The following is a 13,019-nucleotide window of genomic DNA, read 5'->3' as shown; positions in this document are numbered from 1 at the left end:
TATCTTTTGAGATCTTGCGGACTTTTCGCTGTGCGGTCTATTTGCCCCAGATCTCCCGGCTTCTTGTATAAAAACAGGGGCGAAACTTGCACGGGTTGTTTTCTTCGCTACATACTCGTTGTTTGTTTTAGAGCCTTCAAGAGCTTTTAGAGTGTTCACAATGGAAAAGCTAACCATTTCTCTGGATAATGTCCATTGTTCGGAATGTGGCTCCACCATCTACAAGATCCTCTCGAGCATTCTCAAACTATCAAAGGCCCAGTTCAATAACGAATGGGTAAGTACCGAGGAATTTGCCGATTCGGGCACACGTTCATCTGATTCAGGTGTCACTGCTTATCTGAGTCTCAACCAGCTCACTCTACTTGGACCTCAGGGCGTACTATCGTCCAATGAGCGCAAGCTTCTCTCCAAGCTAGAGTCCGCGGGTTTCGATTGCTTGTCCTCAACTTTGGAGTCTGATGAGGATATAGAAGACTCTTTTTGGGTTGCACCTTTTAGGGCGATTTTTGACGGCGGAAAGAAGAAATTGGAGGCCAAGAAGAGGCAGAGGAGACATGTGGACAACTGTATCGTTTGTCGTGAAGAACAGGAGAAACTTCGTGAGGAAAAAGAAAAGGACAAGGCTACGGGTTCGAAGCTCAAGAATGTCACGGATAAACTTTTCAAATCCGGCTCGTCGTCTGATGAAGATACTTTGACCGACCTTCCAAACATAGTCACTGCTAGTCCTAGAGAGTACCGTGCAGTTGTGGCCATTAGTGGTTTGCAAGAGAGTTCTGAGGTTGTTTCTGCGGCTGTTTCGAGCTTCTGTGAGAAGTCTGGATTGCCTCAAAAAGACGAAAATGGCCAATCTACTATCTCTCTGTCCGAGGTCTCTGGCACTCTGACCGCTCTTCTTCCTGATAAGCAGTATGTGAACGGGTTGATCAGTGAGATTCGCGAATTAGGCCATGAATGCTCGCTTTTGGAGCTTCTTCCTATTGAAAGATCCTATAAGTTTAAGGTCACTGCCGTCATTGGTGGCATGACTTGTGCTGCCTGTACCACTGCTGTGAACATGGCAGTACAAGATCTACCGTTCGTTGTGGATTGTGCAGTCAATCTTGTTTCCAAGTCGGGCTCTTTTGTTCTTGATTCTGCTTCTAAGGAGAACCTCGATACTCTCAAGGAGACAGTTGAGGACATCGGTTACGAGTATCAACAGATAGAGGTAAACCAGGTTAGACATGCAGCTACCCAGACCCAGTCCCGAACCGTGAACTTGAAGATTTCGGGTATGTTTTGCGAGCACTGTCCAGGTAATATCAACAATCAGCTCGAGAGTTATGGCGATGCCGTCGTGGTTAATGATCCAGTCTCTTTGAAGAGACCTTATGTTAGACTGACCTACATTCCTACGCCTTCCCAGATCACCATCAGATCTATTCTCAAAGACCTTAACGATCTCTCTCCGCAATACAAGGTTGAGATTGTCAAGCCCATAAGCATGGATGAAAGGTTGAAGAGAATGGTTAAACATGATCTGGTGGTTATTGCTAAAAGGCTGGTTTTGACGGCTTTTTTCGTGATTCCAACTTTCGTCTTTGGTGTTGTTGGGATGTCCTTGGTTCATAAGGACAATGCTTTCAGAAAATGGCTAGAGTCTCCCATTTGGCAGGGAAATGTCTCAAGAGCCATCTGGATTCTATTGATACTGTCCACGCCTATCTACTTCTTTGCAGCTGATATTTTTCACAAAAAGGCCTTGAAAGAGATCTATTCGTCGTGGAAAGCCACTTTGCCTTGGAAAAGAAGACTCTTCAGGTTTGGATCTATGAACTTGTTGATGAGTCTGGGTACCACTGTCTCATATTTCAGCAGCATTGCCTTACTTGCACTTGCTGCTACATCTCCAAGACAGGAAATGGGCTATATGACCACATATTTCGACTCCGTGGTGTTTCTAACTTTCTTCCTTCTAACCGGAAGGCTTTTGGAGGCATATTCTAAGAGTCGCACTGCAGATGCCATATCTGGGCTGGGACTTTTGAAACCTCAGAAAGCTCATCTTCTGGAGAGAACCACAGACTCCGGGGAAGTGCCAATTGAAGGTGAAGATGTGAAGGTGGAATTGTTGGAGATAGGCGACTACATTAGAATCTCGCCTGGAGAATCACCTGCTGCTGATGCCATTGTGGTCTCGGGAGTGTCCCAGTTTGACGAAAGTGCTCTTACCGGAGAGTCTATTCCTGTTGATCATTATGTTGGTGATCAGATTTTCTCTGGAACAGTGAATGTGGGATCAGCCACTGTGGTGGCTAAGATCTCGACTCTTGACGGAACTTCTCTGATTGATCAGATCGTTAATGCTGTCAGAGACGGTCAACTAAACCGGGCTCCAATCGAGAGAACTGCCGATATTCTCACCGGCTATTTCGTTCCTCTGATTTGTATTCTGGCCGTTGTGACGTGGATCGTGTGGCTTGCTCTTGGAGTTTCGGGTTCGCTTCCTGATTCGTATTTGGATATCGACGTTGGTGGCTGGGTGGTTTGGTCCCTTGAGTTTGCTATTGCTGTTTTCGTAGTTGCATGTCCATGTGGGATTGGTCTTGCTGCTCCTACTGCTCTGTTTGTGGGGGCTGGACTGGCTGCCAAGTACGGTATTCTGGCCAGAGGAGGTGGTGCTGCATTCCAGGAGGGTGCTCGTGTGGAAGTTGTTTGTTTTGACAAAACGGGAACTTTGACTGTTGGTGGGAACCCTCAGGTCACCAGCTTTGCAGTTCTGAACTCAGATAAGTTGGAAGGTTCGAAATCTTTAGCATTCCAACTGTGCAGGGATCTCGAACTGGGCTCCAGACATCCTCTTTCCATTGCTATCAAGAACTTTGTTGCTGCACAGACCCAGAGTGACTCCAGGATTAGTTTGTTGGGCAATGTCGTTCCTGAGGTTGAGGAACTTCCTGGAAGAGGCTTACGTGGAGACGTTGTTCTTGACAGCTCCATGAATGCAGAGTGGATGAAAAGCAAGCCATTAAAGGCCATACTCGGAAACGAGCTGCTTCTTGCAGAAAGCGAGTGTGAGCCCTTGACCACTGCTCAGAAGGATACTCTGGATCTGTGGAAACGCAACGGAAATAGTGTCGTGGTCATAGCCGTCAAACTTGGTGAGAGGCAATTCATTCCTGTGATGATGGTTGCTGCCAAGGATGAGCTCAGACCCGAGGCCAAGAGTGTTATTGGCAGTCTCAAGGACACTGGGATCACTAGTTGGATGATCAGTGGTGATAATGAGGTCACCGCTAAGGCTATAGCTGCGCAGGTAGGAATTTCGCCTGATCACGTAGTGGCCCAAGTTCTTCCGGAAGAAAAGGCAGCCAAGGTCAAGTGGATACAGTCGACTTTCCACCGGGGCTCGGGCAAGACAGTGAAGCCAGCTATTGTGGCCATGGTGGGAGACGGTGTGAATGATGCCCCAGCACTAGCAGCCGCAGACATTGGAGTTGCCATGGGTACGGGATCTGACTTGGCTCTTAATTCCTGTGATTTCATTCTTCTTCCTCCAAAGTACCCGTTGGTGTCGCTGTTGACTCTGTTCCAGCTGTCCAGAAAGGTCTTCAATAGAGTCAAATTCAACTTCGGTTGGGCTTTGGTCTACAACTGTATCGGAGTCCCAATTGCGGCCGGTGTGATTTATCCGTATCATAATTCTAGGCTCAATCCTGTTTGGGCGAGTGCGGCTATGGCAGCTTCCAGTGTGAGTGTGGTCATGAGCAGTCTTGCTTTAAGGTTGTTTAAGCCAAGCAAAGTTGTAAAGACGGAATCACTGGTACAAGTGGTGGAGGTTGAAGAAGTGATGGGATTGTGAGTATTCACATTTATAAATATGCAAATGTGCATGCGTTTGGTAAAAAAAGACAAGTGGAGTGGAGGATGATTTGTAGATAATTGAAGAATACTTGTACATGCATCTCAAAACAACCAATAAAGTTGATGATTTAAGCAGTATAATACTGACATGAGACTCATAGACTCTTAGACCTTCAAATTTGCTTAAAAAATTGACCGAGGTCGTGGTTTATAGATGTACTCAGACAACTGAAATCGTACATCAATGTCGTACATGATCATGCAGTGTTATCGGCATATTATGGAATAACAGAGTTCCTTATACATTCTTCACATTAAAAAAATGAAAAAAATGTATCCAGGTAAATAGAGAACTCCCAAATACACTCACTTTCAAACAAGTCGAATTTCTATTCGAAAAAGCTGGTGCTCGCTGAATTGTGGATCTCAGAGGGTCACGCAGGGCCATAATGTCTGTATGCACAGACATAAACCTTACATAAACCACTCATACCCTCAATGGTCCGTGCGATACCAAACATATCGGGCAACAAAGAGCTTTGTGTAAATTGCACAGATATCTACAAACATATCTACAAACATATCTATATTCATAAATATCATATAAACAACACAAATAACACATATATTTGAAATCTCTTAACTACGTAAGGCTGCGTTCCCACGCTATCACTGAGTCCCATTTCCCCGTTTTTTTCCACACACGACCATAAGTAATCCCAAAACACCATGCTGTGATTGGCCAAAATTTCAACGAGTACGGCCCCGGGGTTTCCTCTTAACACATCCTTCACCATTCTTGCTCTCTTGCAACAAGAAACTTTTACTCTCACAACAGGATTATTCGATTTTTGGTGCGGTTTCTTCTTAAGCAAACCAAGTTTGACTACCACAACTATCCTATTTTTCCACAAACATGTTGGGTCTACGTCGTGTCCACCAATCGTTGCGTGCCAACTCCCGCTTGTTTTCCACCTCCCAGGTCGCCAAACAGGTGATTTCGAGGGGAAATGACCTCAACGGAAAGACCGCTGCCTCTGCTATGGCTAAGGACTACCACATCATTGACCACGAGTACGACTGTGTGGTTGTTGGTGCCGGAGGAGCCGGTCTGAGAGCCGCCTTTGGACTGGCCCAGGACGGTTTCAAAACCGCGTGTATCTCCAAGCTGTTTCCAACCAGATCTCACACCGTGGCTGCCCAAGGTGGAATTAACGCTGCTTTGGGAAACATGCACAAGGATGACTGGAGATGGCATATGTATGACACCGTGAAGGGGTCTGATTGGCTGGGAGACCAGGATGCCATCCATTACATGACTAGAGAGGCTCCTCAGTCGATTATCGAGCTTGAGCACTTTGGTCTGCCGTTCTCGAGAACGGAAGAGGGTAGAATCTACCAGAGAGCCTTTGGAGGTCAGTCCAAGGACTTTGGCCACGGTGGTCAGGCCTACAGAACCTGTGCTGTCGCTGACAGAACGGGCCATGCCTTGCTGCACACTCTCTACGGTCAATCTTTGAGACACAACACTCACTACTTTATTGAGTTTTTTGCCATGGATCTGTTGATGCATGACGGAAAGTGTGTCGGTGTCATTGCCTACAACGAGGAGGACGGAACTCTGCACAGATTCAAGGCGCACAAGACTGTCATCGCTACCGGTGGATACGGAAGAGCTTACTTCTCGTGCACTTCTGCCCATACATGTACCGGAGATGGATACGCCATGGCATCAAGAGCCGGTCTTCCATTGCAGGATATGGAATTTGTGCAATTCCACCCATCAGGTATCTACGGCTCCGGTTGTCTGATCACTGAGGGTGCCAGAGGTGAGGGTGGATACTTGATCAACTCCGAGGGTGAGAGATTCATGGAGAGATATGCTCCTCACGCCAAGGATCTGGCCTCCAGAGATGTTGTTTCGCGTGCCATCACCATGGAGATCAATGCTGGAAGAGGTGTCGGTCCATTGAAGGACCACATGTACTTGCAATTGTCTCATCTGCCACCAAGTGTCTTGAAGGAGAGATTGCCAGGTATCTCTGAGACCGCTCACATCTTCGCTGGTGTGGATGTTACTAAGGAACCCATCCCAATTCTGCCAACCGTCCACTACAACATGGGAGGTATCCCAACCAAATGGACTGGTGAGGTTTTGAACTTGGATAAGGACGGTAACGATCAGGTTGTTGAGGGCCTGCTTGCCTGTGGTGAATCTGCGTGTACCTCTGTCCACGGTGCCAACAGATTGGGTGCCAACTCGTTGCTCGACTTGGTTGTTTTCGGCCGTGCCGTTTCGCACACCATCCGTGACTCGTTGAAACCAAACACTCCTCACAAGGAATTGCCTGCTGATATCGGTTACGAGTCCATTGCCAACTTGGACAAGCTGCGTACTGCTGATGGTGATCTTTCTACTGCCGAGTTGAGACTCGAGATGCAGAGAACCATGCAAAAGCACTGTGCTGTTTTCAGAACTCAGGAGCTGTTGGACGAAGGTGTTAAGGAGATAGAAGAGGTTGACAAGAAGTTTGCCAGAGTCAAGACACAGGACAGATCTATGATCTGGAACTCGGACTTGGTTGAGACTTTGGAGCTGCAGAACTTGCTGACATGTGCCACACAGACTGCCAACTCGGCCTGTGTGAGAAAGGAGTCCAGAGGTGCCCATGCGAGAGAGGACTATCCTACCAGAGACGATGAGAACTGGATGAAGCACTCGCTGACCTACCAGAAGGAGTTTGGTGCTCCAGTAGAAGTGACCTACAGACACGTTATCAGTGAAACATTGGATCCAAACGAATGTAAGACTGTTCCACCAGCCATCAGATCTTACTAAGCTTCCGACCCATGTGCATATTTATTCCTGAATGATTTATCTCAATATCTTTTCAAGAACAAACTACGAATATAATATATAATTATCAAGCCTTGAAACATAAACCAGCGTAAAGAGTCGCTTTGGCTGGTGTTATGCTCAGATGTTCAGTACAAATATCTTTTTTGGCGTGCCGTCAGTGTAAATTTCAGCACCAAGATGAGGAAGGATTTTTTTTTTTAATGCATAGATAACCGTACAGGCTGAAAAGTTTCACAGCACCAACGATTTCCACCTGTACTACTCATATAAATAATGGTGTCTGCTGATCCTGCTGATCTAAAGCGCCAAAGACAGGCAAAGAGCTCTTCTGTGGAGAGAAAGAAAGCAAAGCAAGTCAAGTCCAGCTACAGAGCACCTGCTCCCAAGCCAAAGGTTGTTTCTGAGTCTGAAGAGGAAGACGAAGACGAAGAAGATGAGGAAGTGCAACTAGATGCGGAAGTTGAGTCCAGTGATGATGAGTTGGATCAACTTGAAAATAATAACGACATGAGCGTTGATGACGAGGAGTCCGGTGAGGAGGAACAAATTGAAGACAATGGTCTACCCAAGCAGTCTTCCAAAGAACAGCATGCCGAGCAGAAGAAAGTGCTGAACGAGAGAAAGCTGCAGCGGAAATCCGGAGTCGAGGTACAAAGAATCAAACAGCTTTGGGAGAAACTGAGAGTTAAAACCCCACCCGTTCCAAAACAAGTGCGCGACAAACTCAGTGACGAGATCTGGTCTCTGGCCAAGAATGTGATCACGGACCTGGTGATGAAACATGATGCCTCTAGAGTGGTGCAAACTCTGGTGAAATATTCGAACAGAGAGAGAAGAGATGCTGTTGTTGCCTCATTGAAGGGCAAATACTACGAATTGGCCACCTCTTCGTACGGTAAGTACCTGCTGGTGAAGCTGTTGCATTATGGCTCCAAAGAATCCAGAGAGCTGATTCTCAACGAACTCCATGGAAAGCTCAGAAAGCTCATGAGACACAGAGAAGGTGCTTACGTGGTGGAGGATCTGTATGTTTTGTATGCTACCAACAAGCAAAAACAGCAGATGATCCGCGAATTTTGGGGTGCCGAGTACGCTGTGTTCAAAGACGCTGGTAAGGACAAAGACATTGTCGCTACGTGCGAGGAGTCTGTCGAGAAGAGAAATCTGATTGCCAGTAATCTGATATCCACGATACAGGCATCTGTGGAGAAAGGATCCACCGGATTCCAGATTTTGCACGCTGCCATGAGAGAGTACACCAAGATCTTCAAAGACAAAGAAGTGACCGAGTTCATCGAGCTATTGCATGAGCAGATTGCCGAGCTGGTGCATACGCCAGAAGGTTGCGAAGTCGCTTGTACATTAATTGCAAAGGCTAATGCCAAAGAGAGAAAGTCAATTGTCAGGTCCCTGAGAGACCATGCCGATAACCTTGCCACAAACGAGTTCGGTAACATTGTCCTTATCACACTGTTCATGACTGTGGATGACACTGTTCTTGTTTCCAAGACATTTTCTGCAGTTTACGCCGAGAAAATGCACGAATTGGTGACACAAAAATTTTCTAGAAGACCTTTCATTTACATCCTGAATGGTCTTGATCCTCATTTTTTCTCTCCCACTGTGACCAAGGAGTTGGTGAAGTATGAGCAGATGTCACTTCAAACCTCCAAGAAACCCCAGGACCAGAGAAGAGCAGAGTTGTTGAAGCACTTTGCGCCCTCTTTCTTCACTGCTCTGATTGAACATCCATATGAATCTCTGGGTGAAAACATCGGATCTCAGTTCATGCAAGAGTTGCTGATGAACTCGGTTGAATCAGATGACCTGAAGGAGAAGGCCATCGACCAACTGATTGAGTCTCTCAAAGGAGACATCAAAGAAGAGACTCACTTGGTCAACAAGCCATTTACACCAAGACTGCTCAGAAGTCTCATTCAGGGTGGTCGCTGGGATGCCAAACAGGGTAAGATCGTTAAACTGGAAGGAGTCAGTGGAGTGGGCCACGTCTTCGCCGTGAAGCTCTACGAAGAGCTGTTTGCAGAAGATGAAAAGAACCTTGAAAAATGGGTCAAATCTCCCGCATCATTCGTGATAGTTTCTCTCTTCGAGTCGTTCGGTAAATCCGAGAAGAAATACACAAAACAGATCAAGTCGTTGGCAAAAACCATCGAAATCGAGGCAGACTCCAATAAAGGTTGCCAGCTTCTTTTGAAGTTGTTTTGAGTTTCGCACGTATATAAGTCAAGAAAATTAGGCATGCAAGAATTGTAACTGAAAATTTTGAGACCACTCCAGGTGCACTCAAACCTATTCAACGTACAGTCTCAGAACTGTTTCAGAACTGTCAGCTCATATCTGTATTCTACCATGTTCCAGCTGTCTGTGATATCGGATCTGATACGGATCTCGCCGCACATTTTCAACCTGCCTACTGACGAAGCTGTGCTTAACGAACTAAACGAGAAATACGCTAACAAAGTCATTCACAACCTGGGGTTGGTGGTGACGATATGGGATATTTCGAAGATCGAGGATGGAATGCTGAAACCGGGCGATGGGTGCACTTACATCAAGGTTGTTTTCCGGTGCGTTGTCTGGAAGCCTTTTGTAGGAGAGGTTCTTACTGGGTGGATAGATCAAGCATCTGAACAGGGACTCAAGGTAAAATTGGAGTTTTTTAACGATATATTTATACCTGGTGACTATTTATTTGAGGGCTCAGTGTTTTCGAAAGAAGACAACGCTTGGATTTGGCAGCCTGATGAGAGCACCAAGCTCTACTTAGACGTTAACGAGAAGATCAACTTCAGAGTGGAGGAAGAGATGTTCACCAACGTGAAACCAAAGGGTCCTACCAATACGGTCGTTGACGATGAAACTGGAGAAAAGAAGGAAAGCGTTCCTCCATATGCGATTGTGGGCAGTTGTCAGACGGACGGAATGGGCTGTGTGAGTTGGTGGGAATGAATGTACTATAGAAGACGATGGACCATGAAGGAAACAAATTTACAGATGGTTTGTTAATATTAGGCTACGAAACGTCTCGTGGCTCATGAAGGTACTTTGGCGTGTATAACTGGGCCAATTATGTACTATGGAAGGAATTTAAACCGTGTATAACTAAGTTGATGATTAACTATGAAAAGAATAGATTCTCTTTAGATAATGCAAGTATAAACCGTGAAAAGGTTCTTTCTTTTCTTTAATTATATTGCATGTACTGACTCGTGGAACTGAACTTCATGTTTCCCTTGATAACCTTCTCAACGGCCGCCAAAAAGTCCTTTTCAGTTGCAACCTTTCTTCTCGATCTGATGGCAAACATACCAGCCTCCGTACAAACAGATCTTAACTCTGCACCAGTAGAGTTTGGACACAGTCTGGAGATCAACTCCCATCTGATATCGCGCTCACAGGACATGGATTTGGAGTGGATTCTGAAAACACTGGCGCGGCCTTCCAAGTCGGGCAACGAGAATTCCACCTTACGGTCAATTCTTCCGGGTCTCAGTAAAGCGGGATCTAAGGTGTTCGGTCTGTTGGTGGCGAACATGACCTTGATATTACCTCTAGGGTCGAAACCGTCTAATTGAGTGATCAGCTCCAACATGGTTCTCTGCACTTCGTTGTCACCACCGGCACCATCATCGAATCTGGCACCTCCAATGGCATCAACTTCGTCAAAGAAGATGATACAAGCCTTCTTGGTTCTCGCCATCTCGAACAGCTCTCTAACCATTCTGGCTCCCTCACCCACGTACTTTTGTACAAGTTCAGAGCCAATCACTCTTATGAACGTGGCATCTGTTCTGTTGGCCACGGCTCTGGCACATAGCGTCTTTCCGGTACCAGGTGGCCCGTATAACAGTATACCCTTCGGTGGGTCAATACCCAACTTGACAAATCTTTCAGGGGAAAGCAGAGGAAGCTCGACAACTTCCCTCAACTTCTCGATCTGTTCTTTGCACCCTCCAACATCGCTGTATGTCACATCTGGCTTCTCTTCCACTGTCATCATCGTCACGCTGGGATCAATCCTGGGAGGTAAGGGTAGCTGAATCTCGTACTTGTTTCTATCAACACCAACCCTCATGCCCTCTTCGATATCTGTTGGTGATACTCTCTGGCCCAAACCAACCACAAATTTCGCAATTTGCTTCACGTTTATGACGTATTTTGATTTCTCGTCTGGTTGATCGGATTCTTCACCTCCATCGTTTGATTGGATGATCTTGGTACATCTTGCCACTTGTAGAGGCTGTTCTTCAGACATTCTCTGTTTGTCAGCAGCAACATCCCATAAGCTCGAATTGGCCAGTCCAGTGTCACTTTCTTCAATTCCGATCTTCTCCTTTATCCTGGACTCCACATCTTTCAAATCCTTTTCAATAGACTTAAGGGATGTGCTGTACGGGGCGGCACCGTATGTCTTCAAGACCTGGATGTCTCCTTCACTCAGAGGCGTGATTTTTTCATCAGCCTTGTCGTCCTCTTCAACAGAAGGCTTATATTTTTCCCAATCACTCTTAGGCGGCATATTTTGTCAATTAATTGGTGGAGTTGATCAAACGTGTTTGGTGTTTCGTGGAGCTTGTTGGACGGTTTGCCTCCCAGAAGTTGAGATGGAAGTGCGATTGGTTTCAGTGCACGCAAATAATGTGCACTGAAACCAAATTTTAGCCGCACTTATATCAATGCAAGACGATACGAAAAAAAACATGCTAACCGGTTACAGAAAATCTATCAAAATATCTCGAGGCAACAAGTTTGCAATGGGTGATTTCATCATGAACAACTCCTTTATTCACTTAGTAACTTTTCGTACTTCTCCGTCTGAGGGTTAACATACGCTTCGAACTTACTGGCCTCATTCGGAGCAGTAGCAAGGAATGATTCCTTACTCAATCTCAGATCATCCAAACCAAACCTCTTATTGAACTTCACACACTCGACATCAATTTGCAAGTACATTTCCTCCAGAAATTCGTCGGTTGGATTCAATGCTTTGTGAATGGTATCCATCGCCTCGACGCATGGTGACTTGACCTCCGAAGAACGCAGACTCTGCAAAGCGCGCTCCACACATAAAAATTCCTCATCAAGATACAAGCTTTCTTTATCTGTGAAAGAAGGGTGATGCATATTGGTTACCTGCACCTGTTTGAATGCGAGAAATTTCCGTCTTGGGAGACACTTATCCAACGCATGGAACTCTGTGACTTGCTCTTTCTCGGGAGTCTCCTCTTTTTTTGCTTCTAATTCTTCTTTGACCTCTTCTTTCTCCTCCTCTTCATCAAAATCATCCAAGTCCAACTCTATCTCATCAACGTTCTTCACGACCCTTGACTTTTTATCTCCCTCGCTTTCCAAACTACTGCCCCTTCTTTTGGCTGCATGTACCACAGTAGCCATGAATTCGACATGTAAATGAGCACTAAACCAAAATCTTGGCTTGAGCCGAAACAAAAGCTCTCTGTTTACAGGCGACCCGAGTTTGCCCGTACCAATATCAGTTTTGAAAAACGGCTTTTTCCTCAAAAGATACTCTAAATTTCCAAAATTCGGTATTCCCTCTGGCCAGTCATGAGACAGTATAACAGCATCGTTGGTGTCTTTGCAACACAGCATCTTCCAATAATCTTCCTTCCTCACATGGTACACAGATCGTATCTCTGAAGGATTGTATGGGGGCTCCACCTTCACCGGCTTCTTCATGAAACTTTGCGGATTCCATATTCCTGAAAGCCCCATTATCTTCAAGCCCCGGTACCAGACTACTCCTGACCGGCCTAGGTAGTAGATATTGGGTGCCACCCATCCACCGTGTCTTAGTTCTTGTAAGTAGTTGGAGGCCTCGTGATTTCCACCAATGAATATCGTCAGAATAGGCGCCTTTTTGGCACCACTATAGTAATCCGGAAAATCCCCCAGTCTCTTAAACTTCTCTGGAACGGCCATACACTTCAAGTCCTTCTCGTTCCTGACACTCTGGAAGTCTCCACAGATGATGAGAAGGTCCGGTTTCTCAGCGGCCCTGCCCAGGTGTTGGTATATCATGTCAAGTTCTCCATGGCAGCATCCCTCAATTGCAACGAGTAAAGTTGCCATCAATTAAACGAAATTTGGGCAATTTTTCCGGCAAAATCAGTCCAACTGGCCCACACAACAACAACAGCCTCAGCTACCAAACTGTCCTAACCAGACTTCAATGGGGTCACGTGATCATTTTTCATAGAAAAACTTTTAAAAATCTCAACCTCGACCGCTTCTTGCTTCCAAGCACTGTGTTGATAGACAGATATATTCG

The 13,019-nt window shown here is 45.9% G+C and overlaps 6 protein-coding genes across 6 annotated transcripts; 4 read left to right on the top strand and 2 right to left on the bottom strand.

Annotated features, from left to right (window-relative positions):
* Positions 1–160: 160 nt before the first annotated feature.
* Positions 161–3,847, top strand: KUCA_T00004610001 (uncharacterized protein; the record flags this gene model as incomplete). The annotated part of the gene is made up of 1 exon (XM_022601362.1): positions 161–3,847. The coding sequence occupies one exon, from the start codon at positions 161–163 to the stop codon at positions 3,845–3,847; it is 3,687 nt and encodes a 1,228-aa protein (XP_022460616.1).
* Positions 3,848–4,765: 918 nt separating this feature from the next.
* On the top strand, positions 4,766–6,688 carry KUCA_T00004609001 (uncharacterized protein; the record flags this gene model as incomplete). Its single annotated transcript, XM_022601361.1, has 1 exon — positions 4,766–6,688. One exon carries the CDS (start codon positions 4,766–4,768, stop codon positions 6,686–6,688), a length of 1,923 nt encoding a protein of 640 aa, XP_022460615.1.
* A 294-nt stretch (positions 6,689–6,982) lies between these two features.
* Positions 6,983–8,935, top strand: KUCA_T00004608001 (uncharacterized protein; the record flags this gene model as incomplete). Its single annotated transcript, XM_022601360.1, has 1 exon — positions 6,983–8,935. The coding sequence occupies one exon, from the start codon at positions 6,983–6,985 to the stop codon at positions 8,933–8,935; it is 1,953 nt and encodes a 650-aa protein (XP_022460614.1).
* Positions 8,936–9,079: 144 nt separating this feature from the next.
* On the top strand, positions 9,080–9,679 carry KUCA_T00004607001 (uncharacterized protein; the record flags this gene model as incomplete). Its single annotated transcript, XM_022601359.1, has 1 exon — positions 9,080–9,679. One exon carries the CDS (start codon positions 9,080–9,082, stop codon positions 9,677–9,679), a length of 600 nt encoding a protein of 199 aa, XP_022460613.1.
* A 235-nt stretch (positions 9,680–9,914) lies between these two features.
* On the bottom strand, positions 9,915–11,249 carry KUCA_T00004606001 (uncharacterized protein; the record flags this gene model as incomplete). The annotated part of the gene is made up of 1 exon (XM_022601358.1): positions 9,915–11,249. One exon carries the CDS (start codon positions 11,247–11,249, stop codon positions 9,915–9,917), a length of 1,335 nt encoding a protein of 444 aa, XP_022460612.1.
* A 263-nt stretch (positions 11,250–11,512) lies between these two features.
* KUCA_T00004605001 (uncharacterized protein) lies at positions 11,513–12,820 on the bottom strand (the record flags this gene model as incomplete). Its single annotated transcript, XM_022601357.1, has 1 exon — positions 11,513–12,820. One exon carries the CDS (start codon positions 12,818–12,820, stop codon positions 11,513–11,515), a length of 1,308 nt encoding a protein of 435 aa, XP_022460611.1.
* Between the last annotated feature and the right edge of the window lie 199 nt (positions 12,821–13,019).

Source organism: Kuraishia capsulata, genomic scaffold, assembly GCF_000576695.1.
Source record: "Kuraishia capsulata CBS 1993 genomic scaffold, Kuraishia_capsulata_scaffold_5, whole genome shotgun sequence".
NCBI lineage: Eukaryota > Fungi > Ascomycota > Pichiomycetes > Pichiales > Pichiaceae > Kuraishia > Kuraishia capsulata.
This window is presented reverse-complemented; position numbering and strand designations above follow the sequence as displayed.